The sequence below is a fragment of the Marmota marmota genome, unplaced genomic scaffold (assembly GCF_001458135.2).
Source record: "Marmota marmota marmota unplaced genomic scaffold, marMar, whole genome shotgun sequence".
Taxonomy (NCBI): Eukaryota; Metazoa; Chordata; class Mammalia; order Rodentia; family Sciuridae; genus Marmota; species Marmota marmota.
The window spans coordinates 4,968,620-4,991,502 of record NW_026000103.1 but is presented as its reverse complement, the minus strand read 5'-3'; the positions used below and the strand labels follow the sequence as shown (position 1 = coordinate 4,991,502).

At 31.4% G+C, this 22,883-nt stretch overlaps 1 protein-coding gene across 5 annotated transcripts in view; it reads left to right on the top strand.

Annotated features, from left to right (window-relative positions):
• The window catches only part of Ccdc171 (coiled-coil domain containing 171), a 391,269-nt gene that overhangs the window by 252,503 nt on the left and 115,883 nt on the right, over positions 1-22,883 (top strand). For all 5 annotated transcript variants that reach the window (XM_048783928.1, XM_048783929.1, XM_048783925.1 and 2 more), the window contains 2 exons: positions 6,055-6,200; positions 8,675-8,729. In XM_048783928.1, coding sequence (XP_048639885.1) covers positions 6,055-6,200; positions 8,675-8,729 — 201 coding nt within the window. The remainder of the gene's footprint in view (positions 1-6,054; positions 6,201-8,674; positions 8,730-22,883) is intronic.

Genomic DNA, 22,883 nt, shown 5'->3' with positions numbered 1-22,883 from the left:
ATGTGCTCAAGTGGTAGCATGCTCACCTAGCATGCGTGAGGCACTGGGTTCGATTCTCAGCACCACATAAAAATACAAAGTAAAGATACTGTGTGTCCACCTAAAACTAAAAGTAATTAAAAAATAAATAGATACAGTTTTCTATGGTTATAGGATACTTCCACATCTGTTGGCTTAAGAACTAGCAGAAGAACCTAGGTGCATTCTATCCACTTGCATTTCTTACACAGAGGTCATGTTCCTGCTCATTTTGTGAGTTCTAACTAGCACTGTCATTCATTCAGTCATGAAGGTGGATAAATTATCCAATCTTTATTTTCAATTTATAATTATGTCACCTGCCTTCTGTGTAAGATTATTACTAGAAAAGAATAAACAAGTCCCTAAGGAAGATAACCTGAAATCACATAATGTTTTAATTAATTTCCCATATAAAATATAGGAAACCAAAATTGAAATGTATTTATATATTAATTATATTATGTAACAATATTTTCTGTTGTATATTTATTGTAACTTACTTAATTGCTTAACTCCCAAATTTTTTGACCTAGCTTATAAAATATATTTTTCTGTAGTTTCATCTCTAATTTGTTTATACAGCCACTTTGTAAATTTGCTGGTTATATCATTTTAGCTTTATACTTTTTGTGGCAACCTGCATAGTTTGGTCCACCCATCAGCCACTCAATTCTTGGTTACTATAATTTTTATCACATTCTAATAGGCTGACTATGGTATTATTTCCCTTTCCAGCATTATTTTTTGAGATATTTTACCCAACTTAATGTAACCTAGGAATGTTTATTCAGAAGTTACAGTAAGACAACAGTAAATAAAAAAAAAAAGTTACAGATATTTCCCCCCTCTAACCTAAGTGATGTAGCTTAATTCTTTATAACACTTGTATTGTTGTCTTGCCTTTCATTTCGTATGACTAACTTTTTATACCAAATTGAATAAGCCATTAGCTTTTAGTCTGTAGGAATGTGGATCCATAGATATTTCCCATTAGACAAAAGAAAATCTATAAAAGCGATATCCCCTGGGGCTTGGTCTTCCTAGCGGCCTAATGGTCTAAAGCACTGTCAGACTGTACCCTTATGAGAAAGAACTATGTTGGGTGATTCCCTTGACATCCAGAAATACTAATTGGAAAGATGTGCACATCCTTTCAGATGTCTTTACTTTCATACTATACCACATTTATTAATCAAATATTCTGATTCAGGGAATTCATTTTATGAATTTTTTATTTTTAAAACGATTACTGAGCAAAATTATAAACCTTGTATATCTTGTGTAGTTTTAAACTAGATCTTGCTGAAATAATGAGACATACTATATACTTAGAAATCCATGCCATTTTGGAAAGTTTTTTTTTTTAAAAATAACTTCACTTCAAAAAAAAACTTCCACTGGTGATGGTTGTACAACTCTGTGAATTTACTAAATTCCTCTGAATTATACAAAGAGTGAATTGTGTGGTATGTGAATTATATCTTAATAAAGTTGTTAATTAAAAAAATTTCACTTCACAAAATGTTTTCATAGGTACAAAGTAATAGAATTTTCATTTATATTCACAATAAAAAAAATTAGTAGCCCTAACAGCTGGGCATGGTGGTGCACGCCTATAATCTTAGCTACTTGGGAAACTGAGGCAAGAGGATCATTCATTCAAGGATGGCCTGGGTAACATAGTAAGACCCTGTCTCAAAAAATATTATTAGCTCTAATAAACGTTCAGAGCTTTAGAAACATAAAATTATGTATGACTTAAAATAATTTGTGTTTCTATTCAAAAGTAATTCATGTTTATTGTAGAAATTTCAGAAACTATAAAGAAAAAAAGGTGCTTAAAAATAGCGAATCATATTCACATCTAGCATGTGTATTCCTAAACATTTCCTTCTTAACTGTTTTCTTTGTGTCCATACTTTGCCAGCTTTCATGAGCAAATATCTTTTCAGGACCATTTTAGGAAAATAATCAGCTGTAAATATTTTGTTACATAAGAAGTCTAGTGAAAGCATTGGCTTTTTTCCGTGGACCATGAGAACTGTATATGAAGGGAAGCAATAGCATTATCTAAAAAGAAATACAATAAAGATATACTAGCTTTTGAACTAGAGTCAGTCTGAAATATTATAAAAATTTGCCATAAAACATTTTGTATTTAAAATTAAAACCGAAATTTTTGATAAATTATATTGACACATTGATTCTTTTGTAGGTAGAATATTTTTCTGCTTTTAAAAAGACTCTTGTTATCATATTTAGCATTAACTTTCTAACAGCTAAAATTGTTCACCACAGTGTTTAAAGATCAGGCTTTAGGTTTTTTTTTTTTTTTTTTTTTTTTTTTTTTTGTAAATATTAAGACCTGAGTACAAAATGAGGGCTGTATTGTGGATTAAGTGAAATATCTCAAGGCTGTGCTGTTCTGATAACTGAACCTGAAGTGACCTTTCTCAGACACAATTACAGAGCTGTATGTTTTTCCTTTAATTTCATCAGGGGTTTAATTAGTATACAAATAAAACTTCCCTTATCTTCCTTTCTACCTAATTGGCTTGTCTTCGCTTATATATGAAGTATGTGAAAGTGGGCTGTAATTAGGGTGACCGTGTTAACCTTTTTTCCTCAAATGTACTGTTGCCTAAAGGCCTCAAGGCCTAAAAACAGTGCTTTGGATTATTGCTTTGCAATCACTATGGCTGTCCCATAGGTTTTCTCATGAGCAGAAGGGCTTTGGGTGCTGCAGGTTCCCACTGCTTAACAGGATCTTCATTCTTCTCCCCACTAAATGTTTATTGATTATCTCACTGTTCCAGGCTCAGCCTCCAACAACTTAATATCAGGTGACAGTCAGGAGAGTTCTCCAAGTAATTAGAGTTGAGCATTGGGGGAACAATTAGGAGCAGAGTTATTAAACTTGATTTATCCTATTCTCTCCTGAACAGTTTCTTGGATATCAGAACATCACACTTTCACAATCTACCCTGGTTGAGAAATTAGTGGCTAACCTGCTGCTTATCATTGTTGCCTTGCTGCCTAGAGGCACACCCTCTTGGTTTCAGTCATTCAATTGGCAATATTAGAGTCCATAAAGTTTATCATGGGTTTTAATTAGATGAATCTGAACAGAAGAGAAGAAAAGCTGAACTTATTTTTTATATGTATAGTATATATTTTATATATGATGTATATGTAAGCATATACACACCTCTATTTTTCTTAAATAATTAGATACTTCAAAGGCAAACTGAAGAGTCCTATATAGTATTCAAAAATATTTGATTCTAAACTAACATACACCTCACAATTCAGTCCTTTATTATTTATAACCTAGACTGTTGATGTGCCCTATCTTATACCTTAGTGTAAAGAAAGATCTCAGAATATATTTATAATCAATTTAAATAAAAAAAAATTTCTTTAGAGTTTGGTGTTAGGTTTTTTAAAGATTCAGTTTTTATCATTAAAAAAAGGTGAATTTTGAGCCACTTATTATATATTGGTGTTTTGTATACATCCCATAAACCTTGATGAATACAGATTCCTTGATGGTACCCCTCAACTCTTTAAGATGGGAATTGTATGTCTATAAGTTATGTAACTGTGATTTTAAAATAAGAACTATATTGTTTCTTCATTTTTACATTTGAGGAAGTATGATTTATATCACTTTGTTTATACCACTTTTTGTTCCTTTTCTATGCCACTGTCTACTATTAGCTTTAGAATAATGTGGCTTCCTGTCATTGCTCCTGAGAGATGAAAATTAAAGAATGGAAACAAGATTTAGATATATAGTAGAAGGTTCTAATGCCATTAGTTATATCTTATTTGAAAGTATAATGTAAGATTGCTGAAAGTATAGGTTTACAATGGTCTAAGTTCATAGACTCTCTCAGATTGGATCAGTGACCTTCAACCTGGATAACCCTGGAAACAATATACTGAACCCTGGAGAGTCCCTTCACAAGTATGCACCTCTAGTCATGAGAGTTACTGAGCAAGAGAATTTGAATAGCTTGGCATAAATTTACTATTTAGTTGGAAAAAGAGTTCAAGCTTTATGCATGACTCGTGGTGAATCATTAGTTTTATCTTCATAACTGAAAACTACTATTTTTTTATTGCCTGGAAGATATTGGAAATACTGATTTTTAAAAGGACTCAAATGAGGTTTTTTTTTGTTGTTTTTTTAAAATAAAGAAGTCTTGTGATACTTCAGTGCTTTTAACTATCAATATTGGCACAAAATTAGTAGGTTTAGAGTATTTTTAAAAAAAATTTGTTATTTATTGTTTTATAAAAGTTGATTTGAATCAGTGATTATTTCCATGGTAGAATATTCTTTTTAAAATTTAAAGTATATTTAATTTTTAACTGATATATAAAACCATAAAATGGTACCTACTTATGAAGTATAGATATTGTTTCACTACATGTATACATTGTATGATGTTTAAATCAGGTTAAGCATATCTGTCTCCTCAAACATTTATCTTTTTTATGATGGAAATATTTGAAGTTCTTTCTCCTAGTATTTTTGACATGTATGGTACATTATTGTTATCTATAGTCACCTTATTGTACAATAGCATAAACTTTGTGCTTCTGTCTAACTATAACTTAAACTATAGGTCAACCTTGGACTATTCTTGAAGATGTGTTAATACTAAAGATTTAAAATAAAATTAAATGCCTAAGAAGTAATCACAGCTTGATTATTTTTAATATCTTGAATACTATTTGTCTAGCAACAACTTGTCTGCTTGAAAAATGAGATACTGAATTAAAAATCTTGTAACATTTTAAAATACCTGATTTGACTGATGATTTCTTTCAGTTCACCAGCATTTACAGTGAATTAATTGTATTAGCTCCAGGTAGTCAACTTGATATTTTATACTATTCATTGTGAATGCAATAAAAAAAGATACTTTTAGAAGAATTTTAAACATGAAATTATAGAATGTTGTTTATTCTTTACTGGGTTTGTGGAGCACTGTTGTGGATATTAATGTGTAGATAAACTCTGAGCAAAAAGAAAAATATTATGTGTATAATATGTGTTTGATTCACTGTACAACAAGTTTAATTGAAAAACTTTTAAATGTGCTTATTTTAGGGATTCCATAAGCAAAGTAATAAACAGTGTAGGAATCAGAAGATCTCTTAACACTAAACATCTATTTTGCACCCTAGAATTTTAAATGAGATCTAGAAAGTACTCTTTTAAATTGTTTGTGGTTCTAAGACCATTGGCCCTAAACTTTCCAAATAATGTTGTGTGATTGTATCTTGAGATTTTTTGTCCTAAGTGAATATTTCAGATTAAAACAAATATCAGTAAACAGTAATATAAAAACTTCCTGAAATATAAAATATTTTCTGAGGAAAACATTTATGGGCCACAAATAATTTTGAGTGCAAGTATTGTTTTTAACTTTCTCTAAAAGTTGAAGCATTTTGATCACATTTTTATTACTATTCTTGATATGAAAGAAGCAATTGAATTTTTTTGGAGTCTAATTTGTCCACTTAGATGTCTACAGCAACCTATTATGGACAAATACATAAAGAAAGTAGAGAGTTCACTACTCTTTTCTAGGTATCTCCTAGTCTACTTACCAATTATACACTCAACTCTGGGCATCTGATAGCTCTTCAGCTCTATTTATAGTTAAATAGACTCTAAATTTAAAGGGCTTTGTCCCCTGAAATTGACTTTTATTATTATTGAAAGAAAACACGACTTGAGATTTCTATAATCAGACAGTTTTAGTAAGAATACAGTTTATCTTGCAGTACTTTAAAAATGTTATATTTTATAGGCAAATATTTTTAAAAATCTTACCAGTTCTATCATTTCTAATTAGCAAATATAATTTTTTTTTTGTAGAAAATTTGTTAAATCTTGACGTGTAATGACCCAAGTCTACTTCTCAGTCTGTATTCTCCTTTGTTTAATAGCCTATGGCATAAATTGAAGTTAATTATCAGGGCTGACAAGTAACTCTGTTTTCTGTCTGTTTGCAGAGTCTCTCCGAGGCAAAGATGGAGCTGAGAAGAAAAGATCAATCTCTGCGTCAGCTCAATAGACATCTTACCCAGCTGGAGCAGGACAAGCGTCGACTGGAGGAGAACATCCATGATGCAGAGAGTGCCCTCCGCATGGCAGCCAAGTGAGCATTTGGACCTTGGGGAGATCACTTAAAACAGACAAAAGATCAATTCTTACTTTCATGCTCTGGGTTTTAGCCCTGGATAATACAGTGTTAGAAAACAAAAGTACAGCTGTCTTTCTTTGAAATTCTCTGATATATCCTTGAAGAAGAAAACTCTTAACTCAACATAATAAATGTATATTTTATTGAGAAGCCTAAGAAAAGTATAAGCTCTATATAACCTCTACGTGCGTTTTGGGCTGTGTTGCAGTGTTACATGCTTGAAACCGTGTTTTCAGTAATGTAAAATGTAAGACTTCTTAGTTAAAAGTTTTGCATAGTGTCTACTGACACATATTCCTTATCTCCTTCTGCCCCCCCCATTTTGCTCTTATTGTAATATACTAATATTGCAAGTAATATTTGTATAAGGAAATTTTAGCGTATGATCAACATGTATACCATGACATTTTAAAAATGCACCAAACCATTATTGATCTTGGAAAATTAATTTAATTTTATAGCTGTATATTCCATGTAAAATAGAAAAAAAATACAGTTTTCTAGAAGACAACTATGTAAATGTGGTGAGAGTGTTTTTCCTTTACCAGATAATCAAGTTGACATACACTATGAAGTTCAAATTGAACAGTTCTCTTGGGCATTTTTATTTGTTTCCCCACAACAAATTTGATATACTACCCTTTGCATACACCATGACTTACAGGAAGTCTATTTAGAATGGGAATGTATGAATATGTAACAATAAATCCCACCAGTATGTACAACTACAATATGCTCATAAAGAATAGAAAAAAAAAATAAAAACCCTCTCACAAACAGTAAAAAAAAAAAAAAAGAAAAAAAGGAAAGTCTATTTGAGAGTTAAAGAGACATTGATTTTAATAAATTTAATGTCTAAATTTGGAATTCTGAATTTCTACACAAAATACATGATAATTAAAAAATTTTCAGACAAACTTGTAAGCATAAAATATTATGAATTATGAATATAGTCTGTACACTACAGAATATAGTCTGTAAATCACAGAATAGGGAATCTGCAATCTTAGGATATCCATAATCTTTGCCTTTGGGCTTTTGGCATTGCTGAAAGATAAAGATGAATTGACACAAAATCCAAATATTGATGTTTGAATATCCACCAGTTGGTTTTTTGAAATTTGTAAAGCTGTGCATCATCTTGTTAGGTGTATATAATTGTCTTTTTAAAAAATATAAATTTGGCTAAATCAGTTTTTGCTGCCCTGTTCAGTCTCAGTTTTCTCATTTCAAGTGAAGAAGCTAAGCCTAGATAGTTTCTAGTAAGTCTTATGACTGAGTAAATTCTGAGATTAATGAAAACAGGATTATAAAAACCTCCTGATTTCTATTGTGTTTTCACAACATTGCTGTTGATTCAGGACTTTGATATTTCTATGATCTTTGACCATGGGCATAGTTCTTATAAAACCAAGAAGGCTAATTTGAAATTTGGAGAGCTAATACATTATTTACAGTTTTCAATTTATAATTTACTATTAAGTTTTTGGCTTCAGCAGTTTCACTCAAACTTTTTATTTCATTGTAAGGGCTAGATGGAATATACAAGGTCAATAGGAGAAAGTAGTAATTTTGTATATTACTAGTCAGGTCATAGGATTCTTTGTACAATTATTGTTTTGGTCAGCCTTTTGCTGCTGTGACCAGAAGACATTGATGAGAACAATTAGAGAAGGAAAAGTTTATTTTGGGGTTTCGGTTTTGGAGTTATCAATCCATTCCTTTGCTCTGGGCCAGAGGTGATGCAGGAAATCTTGATGGAAGAGTGCAATGGAGGGAAGCAGAGAGAGACTCCACTCACCAGGGACAAAATATATACCCCAAAGGCATACCCACAATGACCTATTTCCTCCAGCTGCACCCTATCTGCCTTTCATTTACTACCCACTCAATTCCTACCAGGGAATTAATTAACTGATTGGGTTAAACCTCTCATAACCTGATCATTTCCTCTCTAAACTTGCATTGTCTCAAACATGGGCTTTTGGAAGACACCTTACATCTAAACCATAATAATCATTACAGCACAAAGACTACATAGAAAAAATATTTTGCATGGTATGACCATTTATGTAATATTTCCCCACCAGTGAGATTTTAAAAGTTTTTTTCATTATTAAAAAAGGAATAAGACTTTTTCCAGAACTTAAAAAATTATCTATAATGTAATCATAACTTTTGTTTTCATTTTCTTAATTTGTGTCTAACCCTGCCCCCAACTCCTGCTGCCCAATTAGGATAGGCAAAATAAGTTAGTAAAGAGTTAAGTATGAAGGTGTATCAGTGAATATGGTTAGGTTTTATAACTTTAAAAGGGGTACAATGATAGCCAAATCTTATTTTTCAATAATTGTGACTTACACTGAAATGTATGATGGTTGTAGGAAGACTTAGTTTTTTACCAATATCTAATCTTTTCTTTTTTCTAGAGACAAAGAATGTGTTGCTAATCACATGAGAACCGTAGAAAATATGCTTCATAAGGTATTGTAATATTTTTAATATTGTTCAATTTGTACTGCTATACTTTTAATCATTATTAACTGCAAAGTGATTCATTTTGTACCTGTCTTTAAAAACAAATTACCAAAAAGATACTTTGGAAATGACTGGAATTTTGCAATATAGAATGCCATATTACATTTTTTTCCCCCAGAATTCACTTTAGGTACTTAATAAAAACTGTTAAAATAGTGTTTTCCCCAAACTGGTATGTTGCACTTGCATTATTTGTGATTTTTGCTAAATGAACCAGAGGTCATTAAGATTCTTATATGTTTCAGAATGATAAAATGTTTGACCATACGGTCTAACTTTACCATTTCTAACTGTCCTGTTTATGCATATGTAGAGACATAATATATTTTATTTGGCAATATTATATACCTGCAACTAGACAGTAATGTTATTCAAATTAATAACATTCTTATACCTTCTTACGTATAAGAATATGTTATTAAAGTGAATAATATATTTTATCTATTACTTTCAAATTTGATGACTTACAAATGATAAACTATTAATTTGTAGTGATGAGCAGCATAAGGGTTTTATAATATTAGTGAAAATTCAAGATATTAACTGTTTTGTAGCACTCTATTGGATTAAAAGATTTATTTATTATTTAAAAGTAGAGAAGTGATATTGATGTATTTCTGATCATTTAATAGACAATTTGTTGGAAATGCAAACATCTAATACTATTAAGATATTTGGAACTTATGAATAAATCACACTTAGAACAGTACAGTTTTGTGAATCAAATTTATCAGATATTGTAGTTTTATAAAAATCACTTACAGTATCCTGAAACTAACCTTTTTAAGGAGATATTAAATAAACATTATCAAGCTAATATTTAATACATTTTAACAGTTTAGGACACTTTTTCCCCCTGTATGCACACCCATATGTGCATGTGTGGTTCTGGGGATCAATCCTAAGTGCTTTGTGCATTCTAGATAATCATTTTACCACTGTGCCACACCCTGGGCCACAGCTTACCATGTTTGAATACACTGGTCCTATTTTACATTATGAAATTGCCTAATATTATGTCTTATCACTAAAGGCATTTGGAAACAAATCTAGTATTTTGAGTTCTATTTTCTTATAAGTTTCTTTGAAGCCCTGGTTTATCCCTCTCCCCATTTCAAAACATTTAGCCGGTTAGGATAGTTTAAATATAGTCTCATCAAATCCGTGTATGCTACAAATATAAATTTGGATTTTCAGTGAAAGAGACATCTTTGGTTAGATTTTCATACTCAATAAATTTGGGATGAAAAAGTCTACGATGTCATATATGTGGCATATCTTTTATGCAGTTAATGTTGACTTTGAAATCCAATTGTTCATCTTCCTAGCTGAAAGAATAAAGAATGTTAGGTAGCAACTAACTTGGAGAACGGGCTCTGAGGTCAAGGAAGAACCATCATTTATATGATATATAATTGTACTTCTCCTTTCCTTATGAGAATGGCAAAGTAGATGTTTTGAGAATGATAAAGGCTGGTTGCAACAGGGTGATTATAATCACACAGTTTTTCAGTTGTAATTCAACTGCTGGTCTTTGTGTCAGATGGAAAGATGTGTACAACTGGCCTACAACCTCTATAGATTTAATTTTGCTTTATGGCTTTTTCCTCCTTCAGATTTATTAGTTAATTATTTTGGTTTGTGTCTTTGGGAATTTCTATCTATGTAGTGTTTTTAAGTAATCAAAAACTTTTAAATCTTGCAGTAAAAATTTAGGAAAGGCTAATAGATAATTAGGACAAATTCTCTTTATACTTTCTTTGAAGTATAGGTAAGAATGAATAGGTGATAAGGAGGTGGCCAGAGGGTCCCACTGAAGCTCTCTGAGAGGTGCAGGCCCACATGTCTTTATGCCTGAGTTTGCAGGTTTATTTTTCTAGCCACCTTGAACTTTCCCTTGTCATTTCGCTGTCTCAGGTTAACAAAGAGGAGTAGAGAAAAAGGGCCCAGATTCTTTCCATTTTTGCATGCATGGATTCAACCAACCACAGATTGAAAATATTTGAAACAAAAATTGCATCTGTACTGAACATGTACAGATTTTTTTCTTGTCATTATTCCCAATACCATAGAGTATAACTATAATGTTATTTATATAACATTTACATTGTATTAGGTATTATAAGTAATCTAGACATGATTTAAAATATACAGGAGGACCTGGGGTTATAGCTCAATGATAAAGCATATGCTTAGCATGCTTTGGGTACTGGGTTCAATCCAGCACCAAAAATTGAAATAAAATATGTAGGAGGATTTGTGTAGGTTATATGCAAATATGTGAGCATCCTTGGATTTTGGTAAGTTAGCCGGGCAGGGAGACTATATTTTTTTTCAAAGAAGCAGAAGTTTTATTCAATTACACTTAAATACATTTTTATTTATGCCAGTTTTTAATGTAGGTCAGGGGTTAATTTTTCATTAAGATACTCTTTTATTGCCGGGGGTCCAATTTCAGGTTCAGGGGTTAAGAAAAATAAGAGGAAACAAAGTCATTACAACTTTTTATGACAAGCATTTTTTTATCTTATCTATCTATCTAGTTATTTATTTGTTTATATCAGAGATTGAACCCAGGGGTTCTCAACCACTGAGCCACATCCACAGCTCTTTTTATTTTTTATTTTGAGACAGGGTCTCACTAAGTTGCTCAGGGCTTCACTACATTGCTGAGGCTGGCTTTGAACTTGTGATCCTCCTGCCTTAGTCTCCCAAGCCCCTGGGATTACAGGCATGTGCCACTATGCCCAGTTGATGGGTATTTTAAAAATACACTCACTCCTCTATTGAATTGAATCTTTTGGCTGATTTTTATTTTTTCAGAAAATCCGTAATTATAAAACTTTTTGAGAGACCATTCACCATTTTAACCATTTTAAAGTACATAATTCAGTGACTTTCTTTATGTTCACAGTGTAGCGTAACCATCACAATTATCTTACTCTGGAATGTTAATATTACTCTAAAGAAATCCTATACCCATTAAGCAGTTACTTCTTATATCTCTTTCCCCTACCTCCTGACAAACATTGATCTGCTTCTATCTCTATGGATTTTCCTATTCTGGACATTTTGTATAAATAGAATCATGCAATATGTAGCCTCTGTTGCCTGAATTTTTTCATTTAGTATAATTTATTCAAGGTTCATTCATTTTGTGGCATGTATTAGTACTTCATTTCTTTTTATCTCTGACTGATATTCCATTGTAAGGATATATAACATTTTATTTATGCACATGTCAGCATGGGCATTGTTGTTTCCACTTTTTGGTTACCATGAATAATGCTGCTGTGAATACTGATGTACAAACTTTTGTTTCAATGCCTCTTTTTAGTTCTCTTGGGGATGTAGCTAGGAGAGGACTTACTGGATCATATGATAATACTATGCCTAACTTTCTGAGGAATGACCAAACTGTTTTCCACAGTGACTGTGCCATTTCAAATCCCCACTAGTGTGTATGAATGTTCCAGTTTCTCCACATCATTACCCATACTTGCTATTTCCATTTTTTAAAATGGCCATCCTGGTGGGTATGAAACAGTAGCTCACTGTGGAGTTTTTCTTTTTATTGTAATTATTCAATCACATTAATGGGCTTTACTATGACATTTCTATACATATATACATTATGCTTTATTTTATTCATCCTCCCTCTACTTTCTCTTCATCTCTCTTCTTGCCCTCCTGCCCCATTCCTTTCCCAATTGTGTCTCTTCTATTTTTCAGTTATCTTTTGTTTGTTTGTTTCCACATAGGAGAAAAAAACATGTCTTATGTCTGGCTAATTTTGCTTAATATGAAAACCTCTAGTTCTGTCCATTTTGCTGCAAACTATGTGATTTTATTCTTCTTTATGGTTGAATAAAACCCCATTTTGTATATACAGTTTTTTAAAAATTCATTCATCTGTCAGTGAGCCCTAGGCTGATTCCATATCTTGGCTATGTGAATATTACTGCAGTAAACATGGGCATTCAGATATTTCTTTTGTATGCTGACTTTATTTTTCTTTTTGGGGGGAGGTATATATTTTCCAGGAGTGATATATCTGGACTGTATGGTAGATCTATTTTCTAAAAAATGAGGACACTTTTTTGAGGAAACTCCATACTGTTTTCCATAGTGGCTGTACTAATTTACATTACCACCAACAGTGTACAACAGTTCTTTTTTCTTCACTTTCTCACTATCATTTATTAATTTTTTTGATAATAGCCATTCTGACTGAGGTGAGAAGGAATTTCAGTATAGTTTTGATTTGTATGTCCCTGTTGGCTAAAGATGTTAAATATTTAAAAATATATTTATTGGTCATTTATACTACTTTTTAGAAGTATCTGTTTAGATCTTATAGGTTGGATTACTTTTCTGTGGTTAAGTTTTTTTAGTTCTTTATATAATCTGGATATTTTTCCTCTATTATTTATTTATTTTTAAAGAGAGAGGAGGGGGAGAGGATTTTTTAATATTTATTTTTTAGTTTTCGGCGGACACAACATCTTTATTTTATGTGGTGCTGAGGATCGAACCCAGCGCTGTGCGCATGCCAGGCGAGCGCACTACTGCTTGAGCCACATTCCCAGCCCTGTCCTCTTTAAATGAAGAACTGGCAAAGATTTTCTCCCATTCTGTAGACTGTCTCTTTACTCTGTTGATTATTTTATTTGCCTTGTGTTCTTTGTTGTTAATTTGACATAATACCATTCATAAGTTCTTGCTATTATTTCCTGAATTATTGGAATACTACTTAGAAATCATTGCCTGTGCCAACACCTTGAAGTGTTTCCCTTATGTTTTTATCTATTAGTTTCAAAGTTTCAGATCTTACATTAAGGTATTTGATCCATTTTGGGTTTATTTTTTGTACAGGTGAAAGATAGTGACCTTTTTTCAATCTTGTATGTGTGGTTATCCAGTTTTCCCAGCATCATTTGTTGAGGAAGCTATCTTAACTCCAGTGTATATTTTTTTTTGGCACTTTTGTCAAGAATCAGATAGCTGTAGATGTGCTTGTTTATTTCTGGGTCCTTTATTGTTTTCCATTATCAGTGTGTCTGTTTTTATGCTAGTACCATGCTGCTTTTGTAGCTATGGCTCTGTAGTATATTTTGAAATCAGATATTGTGATGCCTCCAGTGTTGCTCATTTTACTCAAAACTGCTTTGATTATTTGGGGTCTTTTGTGCTTCCATATGAATTTTAGGATTTTTTTAAGTTCTGTGAAGAATGTTGTTTGTATTTTGAATTTGGAAATATGACCAGTTAAACAATATTAATCCTCCAATCCAGGAACATTGGAAGTCTTTCCATCTCCTAGTGTCTTCTTTAATTTCTGTCTTCCATGTTTTATAATTTTTATTGTATAGAGGTCTTCTACCTTCTTGTTTGGGTTTATTCCTATGGATGGTTGGTTTATTTTTTAGGCTATCATGAATGAGATTGTTTTCCTGATTTCTTTCTCAGTGAGTTCATTATTGGTATATTAAAAAACTGCTGATTTCTATTTATTTACTTTGTGTCCTGCTACTTTGCTGAGTTAATTTATCAGTTCTGAGAGTCTGGTGAAATCCTTAGTCTTGTAAGTGTAAAATCATGTTATCTGCAAACAGAGATAATTTGACTTTTTTCTTTTCATATTTGTATTCTTTTTATTTTATTTTTTTTTATCTTGCTTTTTTTGTTGTGGATAAAATTTAAAGTACTATATTGAATAAGAGTGGTTAGAAGAGACATCCTTGTTTCCTTCCCGATTTTAGAGTAAATGTTTTAATTTTCCCCCATTCATTGTAATGTTGGCTATGGGTTTATCCTGTATAGCCTTATCATATCGAATGCTTCTGTGTGAAACTGTTGTTTTTGATTCTCAATTGCTGGTATATAGAAATAAAACTGATTTCACATGTTGGTCTTGTGTCCTGCAACATTACTAAATTATCTTTAATGGTTGTGAGTGTGGCTTCCTTAGGATGTTCTCCAAAAAAAAAAAAAAAAAAAAAAATCATGTCATTTATGAATTGAGACAGTTCATATCTTTCTATTTTGGTTGTCTTTTATTTCTTGTCTAATTGTGTGGCTACAACTTCCAGTACAATGTTGAATAGACATGTTGAGAACAGACATTCTTGTATTGTTCCTAATTTTATGGGGAAAGCTTTTATTTTATTAAGCATACCATTAGCTATGGATTTTACTTAGATTCCCTTTATCAAGTTGAGGAAGTTCTCTTCCATTCCTAGTTTTTTTTAATATTTATTTTTAGGTTGACACAATATCTTTATTTTGTATTTATGTGGTGCTAAGGATCAAACTCGGTACCTCATGCATACTAGGCAAGCACTGTACCACAAAGCCACAACCCCAGCCCTGAGTGTTTTTTTTTAAATCATTAAAGAGATTTTATCAAATGCTTTCTTTATATCAATTATGATGATTGTGTTAATTTTCCTCACTTTCATTATTAATGTTTTGTACTACATTGAGTATGTTGAATATCTACTCCTGGGATACATACCATTTGGTTATGATACATAATCCTTTGCATGTGTAGCTGTGTTTGGTTTGCTTATTTGTTTGAGGGTTTTTGCATCTAACTTCATAAGGCATATTGGTCTATAGTTTTCTTGTGATATATACCTGGCTTTGGGATTTGAGTAATATTGGCTACATAGGACGAGTTAGGAAGTGTTTACTCCTCCTCAATTTCTGAGAAGAATTTGAGAGAAATTGGTGTTAATTCTTTAAACATTTGGTAGAACTTATCAGTGAAGCTTTCTGGTCCTAGACTTTTGTTTTCTGATTACTGATTCATTGTCTTTATTAGAGGTCTGTTCAGATTTTCTGTTTCTTTTTGAGTCAAGTTTGGTAGAGGATGTGTTTCTAGGAATTGATTTTATCTAGGTTATCTGATTTGTTGACATATAATTGTTTATCCTCAAATTATTTTTGTTTCTTTGAGATCAGTGGTTATGTTTCCACTTTTATTCCTAATTTTAGTAACAATTTCCTTTTTTTCCCCTCAGTAAGTCTAGTTCAGGTTTGTCTATATTGTTGATCTTTTCAGGGGTTGACTTTTGATTTGTTTGATTATCTTTCTTACTCTAAATTTCTTTACTCTAAATTTTATTTCCTTCCTTCTGTTCATTTTGGATTTAGTTTGCTCTCCTTTTTCTACTTGTCCAAGATGGAAGGTTTGGTTATTAATTTGAGATCTTTCTTCTTTTTTAAGGTGGGTATTTATAGCTATCAATTTCTATCTAAGCACTGCTTTCATTGAATCCTGTAAGTTTTGACATGTTGTGTTTTTGGTGTTCATCTATATAAAAGTATTTACTAATTTCTCTATGACTTCTTCTTTGACCCATTTCTTGCTTTTAGTGTATTATTTAATTTCTCAATATTTGGGAATATTCCACATATTTTTTTGTTGTTAAATTCTAATTTCATTCTGTATGACTTGAATAGATTCTTTGATTTTAATTCTTTCAAATTTATTAGCTTGTTTTATGGTATAGAATATGGTCTATCTTGATGAATGTTAAATGTGTGTTTAAAAGAATGTATTCTGATTCATTAGAGTGTTCTATATGTTTCTGTTATGTGTAGTTGCGTTATAGGGTTTTTCATGTCTTTTAATTCCTTGATTATCTTATGTCTAGTTGTCCTACACATTAATGAAAGTATAATATTGAAATCTCCAAATGTTATTGTTGAATCCTTTCTCCTTTTAATTTTGTCACTTTTTGCTTTATGTATTTTGGAATTTTTTGCATATATATGTGGAAATTGTTGCATCTCCTTAATGGATTCATCCTTTTATCATTAGTATCTTTGTCTTATAACAAATTTTTGTCTTAATGTTTATTGTGTCTGATATTAGTATAGCTATTCCAACTATTTTCTGGTTACTGTTTGCATACATATCTTTTTAAAAATCTTTTCCCTTTTAATCTATTTGTGACTTCATATCTAAAATGAGTCATTTGTAGAAATTAAGCATGCTTTTAAAATAAAATTCTCCCAATCTCTTACTTTTCATTATAGTTTAATAAATTTATATTTAACAATATTATTGATAAGGAAGAACTTCTGCTGTTTTCCTTTTCCCTCTTATGTGTATTTATTATGAAAAGAAGGATCTGACGTTTTCCTTTTTCGCCTATTTTATTCCTTACTTCCTCTGTTAATGCCCTCTCCTTTTGCATTACAAAGATGTTTTCAACTCAACCAGTTTGATGCCTTCGCCTTTGTTTTACTGTATACTTTATTATCTTAGTGTTTACCTCAGGGACTACAATTATCATATGAATTCATAACAATTTAGTTCAAATTAATGACAACTTAGTATCCATAGTGTTCATTATTATATAACTGTAACCCTAGCCTTCTTGTTATTGTCACAGTTACATTGACATACCTTGTATGCCCATTAACCCATTTTGTAATGATTATTTCATGTAGTTGTCTTTTAAAATCTATGGGGAAAAAGGGGGACATGAAGATAAAAAATACATTAGTACTAGCTTTTATTTTTACCTATATATTTATCTTTATTGGTGTATTTTATTTTTTCATATAGATTTGAGTTACCGTCTAATTTTTTCCATTACAGACTGAAAGACTTCCAGTAGCATTTTTTTTAACTTGGCAGATCTAATGGTAATGAATTCTCAACTTTCGTTTATCTTGGAATTTAAAAATGTTTCCTTCATTTTAATGTTTAAACTTTGCTGTGGTAAGAACACTAACATGATATCTACCATCTTAATAGATTTTTAATGTACTAGTAATATAATATTATTAATTATAGACCCAATGTTATACAGCAGACTCCCAGAACTTACTCATCTTGCATAACTGAAGCTTAATATCCATTGATTAGCAGCCTCCATTTCTCCCTCTGCCACCCCCACTAATAACCATTATACTCTCTACTTCTGGATATTTATCCTCAAGAATTGAAATCAGAGCCTCTAGGAAATATTTACAGAGCTAAAATGAACATGGGAATGTAAATATTTCTTAGAGGTTCTGACTTAAGTTCTTGAGTTTAACTATTTTAAATACTTCATATATGTGGAATTGTATAGTATTTGTCCTTTTGTGACTGGCTTATTTCACCTACCTTAATGTCTGTAGGGTACATCCCTGTTGCTGTGTATTGTAGTATTTCCATATGCCGTGCTTTCTTTTTCCAATTATTTGTTGATGGAAAATTAGAGTGTTTACATAGCTTGATTTTTGTAAATAGAGCTAAAATGAACATGGGAATGTAAATATTTCTTAGAGGTTCTGACTTCAGTTCTTGAGGATAAATATCCAGAAGTGTAGTCAATGGATCATGTAGTAATTCTATTTTTAATTTTTTAAGGAGATTCCATAATGTTTTCTAAAATGGTTTTGATCTTTATAGCCCATTTTAAGTCATTATATCTATAAATGTATACATATTATATATTTTCCTATTACATTATATGTATTTTATAAATTAAGCTCCTATCAGATAGATGACTTGCAAATATTTTCTTCCATCTCATAGATAGCCTTTTTACTATCTTCATTATTTTCTTTGTGCAGAAGCTTTTCAACTTTTATATTGTCCCACTTTTCGGTTTTTCCTTTGGGTTTCATATCTATCAAGTTATTGCTGACACCAACGTCATTAAGCTTTTCTCATATTGTATGTTTTCTTCTAGGAGTTTTACAGTTTTATGTTTAAGGCTTTAATAATTTTTCCCCCCCACAGTGTTGGGGATCAAACCTAGGACCTTGTGCAGGCTAGGCAAGTACTCTACTACTAAGCTATATTCACATCCCCTTTAATTTATTTTCAGTTTACTTTTGTTTATGGCTTAAAATAGGCTCCGGTTTCATTCTTTTGCAAATAATATCAAGTTTTCCAAATACTGTTTACTGAAGAAGACTGTTTTTTCTTCATTGTGTATTTTTGGCACCTTTGTCAAAGATTGGTTGATCATACATGTGTGAATTTATTGCTGAGCTTTCTATTTGTTTAATTAGTCTATTTGTCTTTTTGCCAGCACTATAATGTTTTAATTACTCTAGCTTTGTAGTGTATTTTGAAATCAGGAATTGTGGTACCTCTAGTTTTGATTCTTTTTTCCTCTAGCTTGTTTTGGTTACTTGAGGGCCCTTTGTGGTTCCATATGAATTTGGGATTCTTCTTTTCTATTTCTGCAAAAATATATTAAAAAAGAATTTTTTTCTTTTTCTTTTTGGTGTTAAGAATTGAAACTACAGCCTTCTGCATATGCTCTGCTGCACATGTTCTAATATTGAGCTACATCCCTTAGTCATACCATTGGAATTTTGATAGGCATTGCATTGAATCTATAGATTACTTTTGGTAATATGAACATTTTAACAATATTAAATCTTCATTCTATGAACACAGTATATCTTTTCATTTGTAAATGTCTTCTTTAGTATCTTTGATAGATATTTCATAGTTTTCAGTGTATAAGTGCTTCACCTCCTTTGTTATATTTATTCCTAAATGTTTTATTCCTTTTGATGCTATTGTAAATGCAATTATTTTCTCAGTGTTTGCTTTTGGAGATTGCAATTACCATCTTAATTCATAATAACTTAGTTTAAATTAATATCAAACTAGGATGTTATATATTTGAGAAACAGACTAGATTACTTTTCTATATGGGGGTTTTGATATGCAAACAGGGACTATTTTACCTGTTTCCATTTCAATTTGGAATCTTTTTATTTATTTTTTCCCCAGTATTCTTGCAGGTACTTCCAGGACTATGTTGAATAAAAACAGCAGAAGTGAACATTCTTGCCTTGTTCCTGATCTTAGAGGAAAAGCTTTTAATTTTTACCATTCAGTGTGATGTTAGTTGTATATATACATATATGTATTGTATTGTATCCAAGTACTTTCCTTTTATTCCTAGTTTATTGAGATTTTTTATTATGAAAAGTATTGATTTTTTAAAATGTATATCTATACATTGGGGAAAAACATTATTTATATATTTTTAAATTTATTTATACATATATATATATAAATGTATAAATAAATTTATATATAAATCTTAGTTGTGGGTGGACACAATACTTTTATTTTTATGTGGTGCTGAGGATCAAACGCCATGCCTCATGTATGCAAAGCAAGCACTCTACCACTGAGCTATAACCGCAACCGCCAAAATATCGAATTTTACAGGACACTTTTTTTTTTTAAGGCAATGACTGCATCTTTTTTTAAAAAATTTATTTTTATGTGGTGCTGAGGATCGAATCCAGTGCCTTGCATGTGCTAGGTGAGTGCTCCATCGCTGAGCCTCAACCCCAGCCCTTTCTGGACACTTTTTATGTATCTATTTAGATTATTATGATTGTTAGCTTTCATTTTGTCAATATTGTATCAAATGAATTCATTTTAGTATGTTGAGCTATCTTTGCATCCCAGGGATAAATCCTGTTTGGTCATTTTATCTGCATTCAACGGGGTACTGGTCCATTGCTTTCTTTTCTTTGTGTTGTATTTGTCTGACTTTGGTACAAGAGTAATGCTGTCCTCATAAAATGCATTTGGAAGTGTTCCCACCTCTTCAGTTTTTTTGGAACAGTTTGAAAAGTATTGATGTTAATTCTTGAAATTTGGTAGAATTCACCAGTGAAGTCATTTGGGCTTTTCTTTTCTTTCTTTCTTTCTTTGAAGAGTTTTGATAACTGTAAATCACCTTACTAGTTATAGGTGTGTTCAAGATTTTCTATTTCGTCATGATTTTATCTTGGCTGGGTATATGTTTCTAGGAATTTTTCCATTTCTTCTAGGTTATCTAGCATGTTGGTATATAGTTGTTCATAGTAGGGTCTTATGAGTCTTTTTGTTTCTGTTGCGTTAGTTGTTTCTTTCTCTTCTTGATTTTTTTTTTTAGTTTTCTGTTTTTTGTCTAGCTAAAGATTTGTCAATTTTATCATTTAAATATCAACTCTTAGTTTCCTTTTTCCCTGTTGCTTTCCTCTTCTCTATTCTGTTTATCTTTGCTCTGTCCTTTATTATTTCTTTCCTTCTGCTAATTTTGGACTTAGTTTGTTTCAATTCCCTCCCCCCCAGTTTCTTGAGAGGTAAGATTAGGTTGTTTATTTGAGATCTTCTTTTTTAATATAAGTGCTTATTGGTATAAGTTTCTTCTTAGCATTACTTTTACTGAGTCCCATAAGTCTGGGGTTGCTATACTATATTTCATTTCCATGTGCCACAAGATATTTTATAACCTTCCTTTTGATTTCTTCATTAAAATATTTTTAAGGGGCTGGGGCTGAGGCTCAGTGGTGGAGCACTTGCCTAGCATGTATGAGGCACTGGGTTCAACCCTCAGCACCACATAAAAATAAATAAATAAAGATATTGTGTTCATCTACAACTAAAAATAATTTTTAAATTTTTTTAAAAAAATTCACATATTTGTGAATTTTTTGGTTTTTCTTTTGTTCTTTATTTCTGGTTTCATTCCATTATAGTTGGAAAAGATACTTGGTATGATTTTAATATTCTTAAAAATTTAAAGATTTATTTGTAATCTAACATGTGATACATCCTATCCTACCATGTGCAGTTTCTGTTAGGTCTGTTTTTCTGTAGTAGTTCATGTTTTCTGTTTTTTGTTGAATTTTTGTCTGGTTGTTCTATCTATTGTTACAAATGAGATATTGAAGTCTACTATTATTGTCTTGCTACCTATTTTTTCCTTTAGCTCTGTCAACATTTGTTTTATAGGTGCTGTGATGTTAGATGCATATAAAATTCCTATGATGTTAGATGCATATAAAATTCCTATGATGTTAGATGCATATAAAATTCCTATGATTGGACCCATATATTATTATATATTGTTGGGTCCTATTTTATCTCTTCTAACAGTTTTTGACTTAAAGTCTACTTTTTCAGAGATGGGGGAGGTACTCGGAATTGAATCTAGGGGCACTTTTTTACCACTGAGATACATCCCTAGCCCTTAAAAAAAATTTTTTTTTTTTTGAGACAGGTCTCAGTAAGTTGCTGAGACTGTCTTCAAATTTGCAATCCTTTTGCCTCAGCCTCTTGAGTCTCTGGGATTACAGGCACTCCACAAGACCTATCTTAAAAGTCTATTTTGTGTGATAAAAATATATTTTGTATGATAAAATAACCACTCCTGCTATCTTTTGATTAACGTTCACATAAAATATCTCTTCCCATCCCTTTACTTTCAGTCTTTGTGTGTCCTTAAACTTACAGTGAGCATCTTGTTGACATTGTGTATGTTAGAACTTTTTTGGTATCAGGGATTGAACTCAGGGCCACTGGGCCACTGAGCATAACGTATCCCCATCCCTATTTTGTATTTTATTTAGAGACAGGGTCTCACTGAGTTGCTAAGCACCTTGCTGTTCTGAGGCTGGCTTTGAATTCCCTATCCTCCTGACTCAGCCTCCCGCACTTGGCTTGGAACTTGTTTTTGATCCATTTATCCATTTTATGTTTTTTTGATTGGGAAGTTTAATCTATTTGCATTTAAAGTAATTATTGGTTAAGAAGAATTTGCTATTTCCACTTTGTCTTTAATTCATTGTTTTCTTTCTCTCTCATTCTCTTCTATAGTGTGTCTTTGATTAAAAAAAACAATGAAAAGATAAATATTTTTATTTCATGTAACTTATAGGTATTTTGATTGTGGTTACCACAGGGCTTCCATTAGATAGAGCAATCTATTTTAAGCTGATAACAACTTAATTTTTAAAAAATTTTTTTTAGTGTTGACAGACCTTTATTTTTTTTTTCTTTTTTTTTTTTTTAATTTATTTTTTATTGGTTGTTCAAAACATTACACAGCTCATGACATATCATCTTCCATACATTTGATTCAAGTGGGTTTGAACTCCCATTTTTTACCCCAAATACAAGTTGCAGAATCACATCGGTTACACATCCACATTTTTACATAATACCATATTAGTGACTGTTGTATTCTGCTACCTTTCCTATCCCCTACTATCCCCCCTCCCCTTCCCTCTCATCTTCCCTCTCTACCCCATCTGCTATTGTTTTAATTCTCTCCCTTGTTTTTTTTT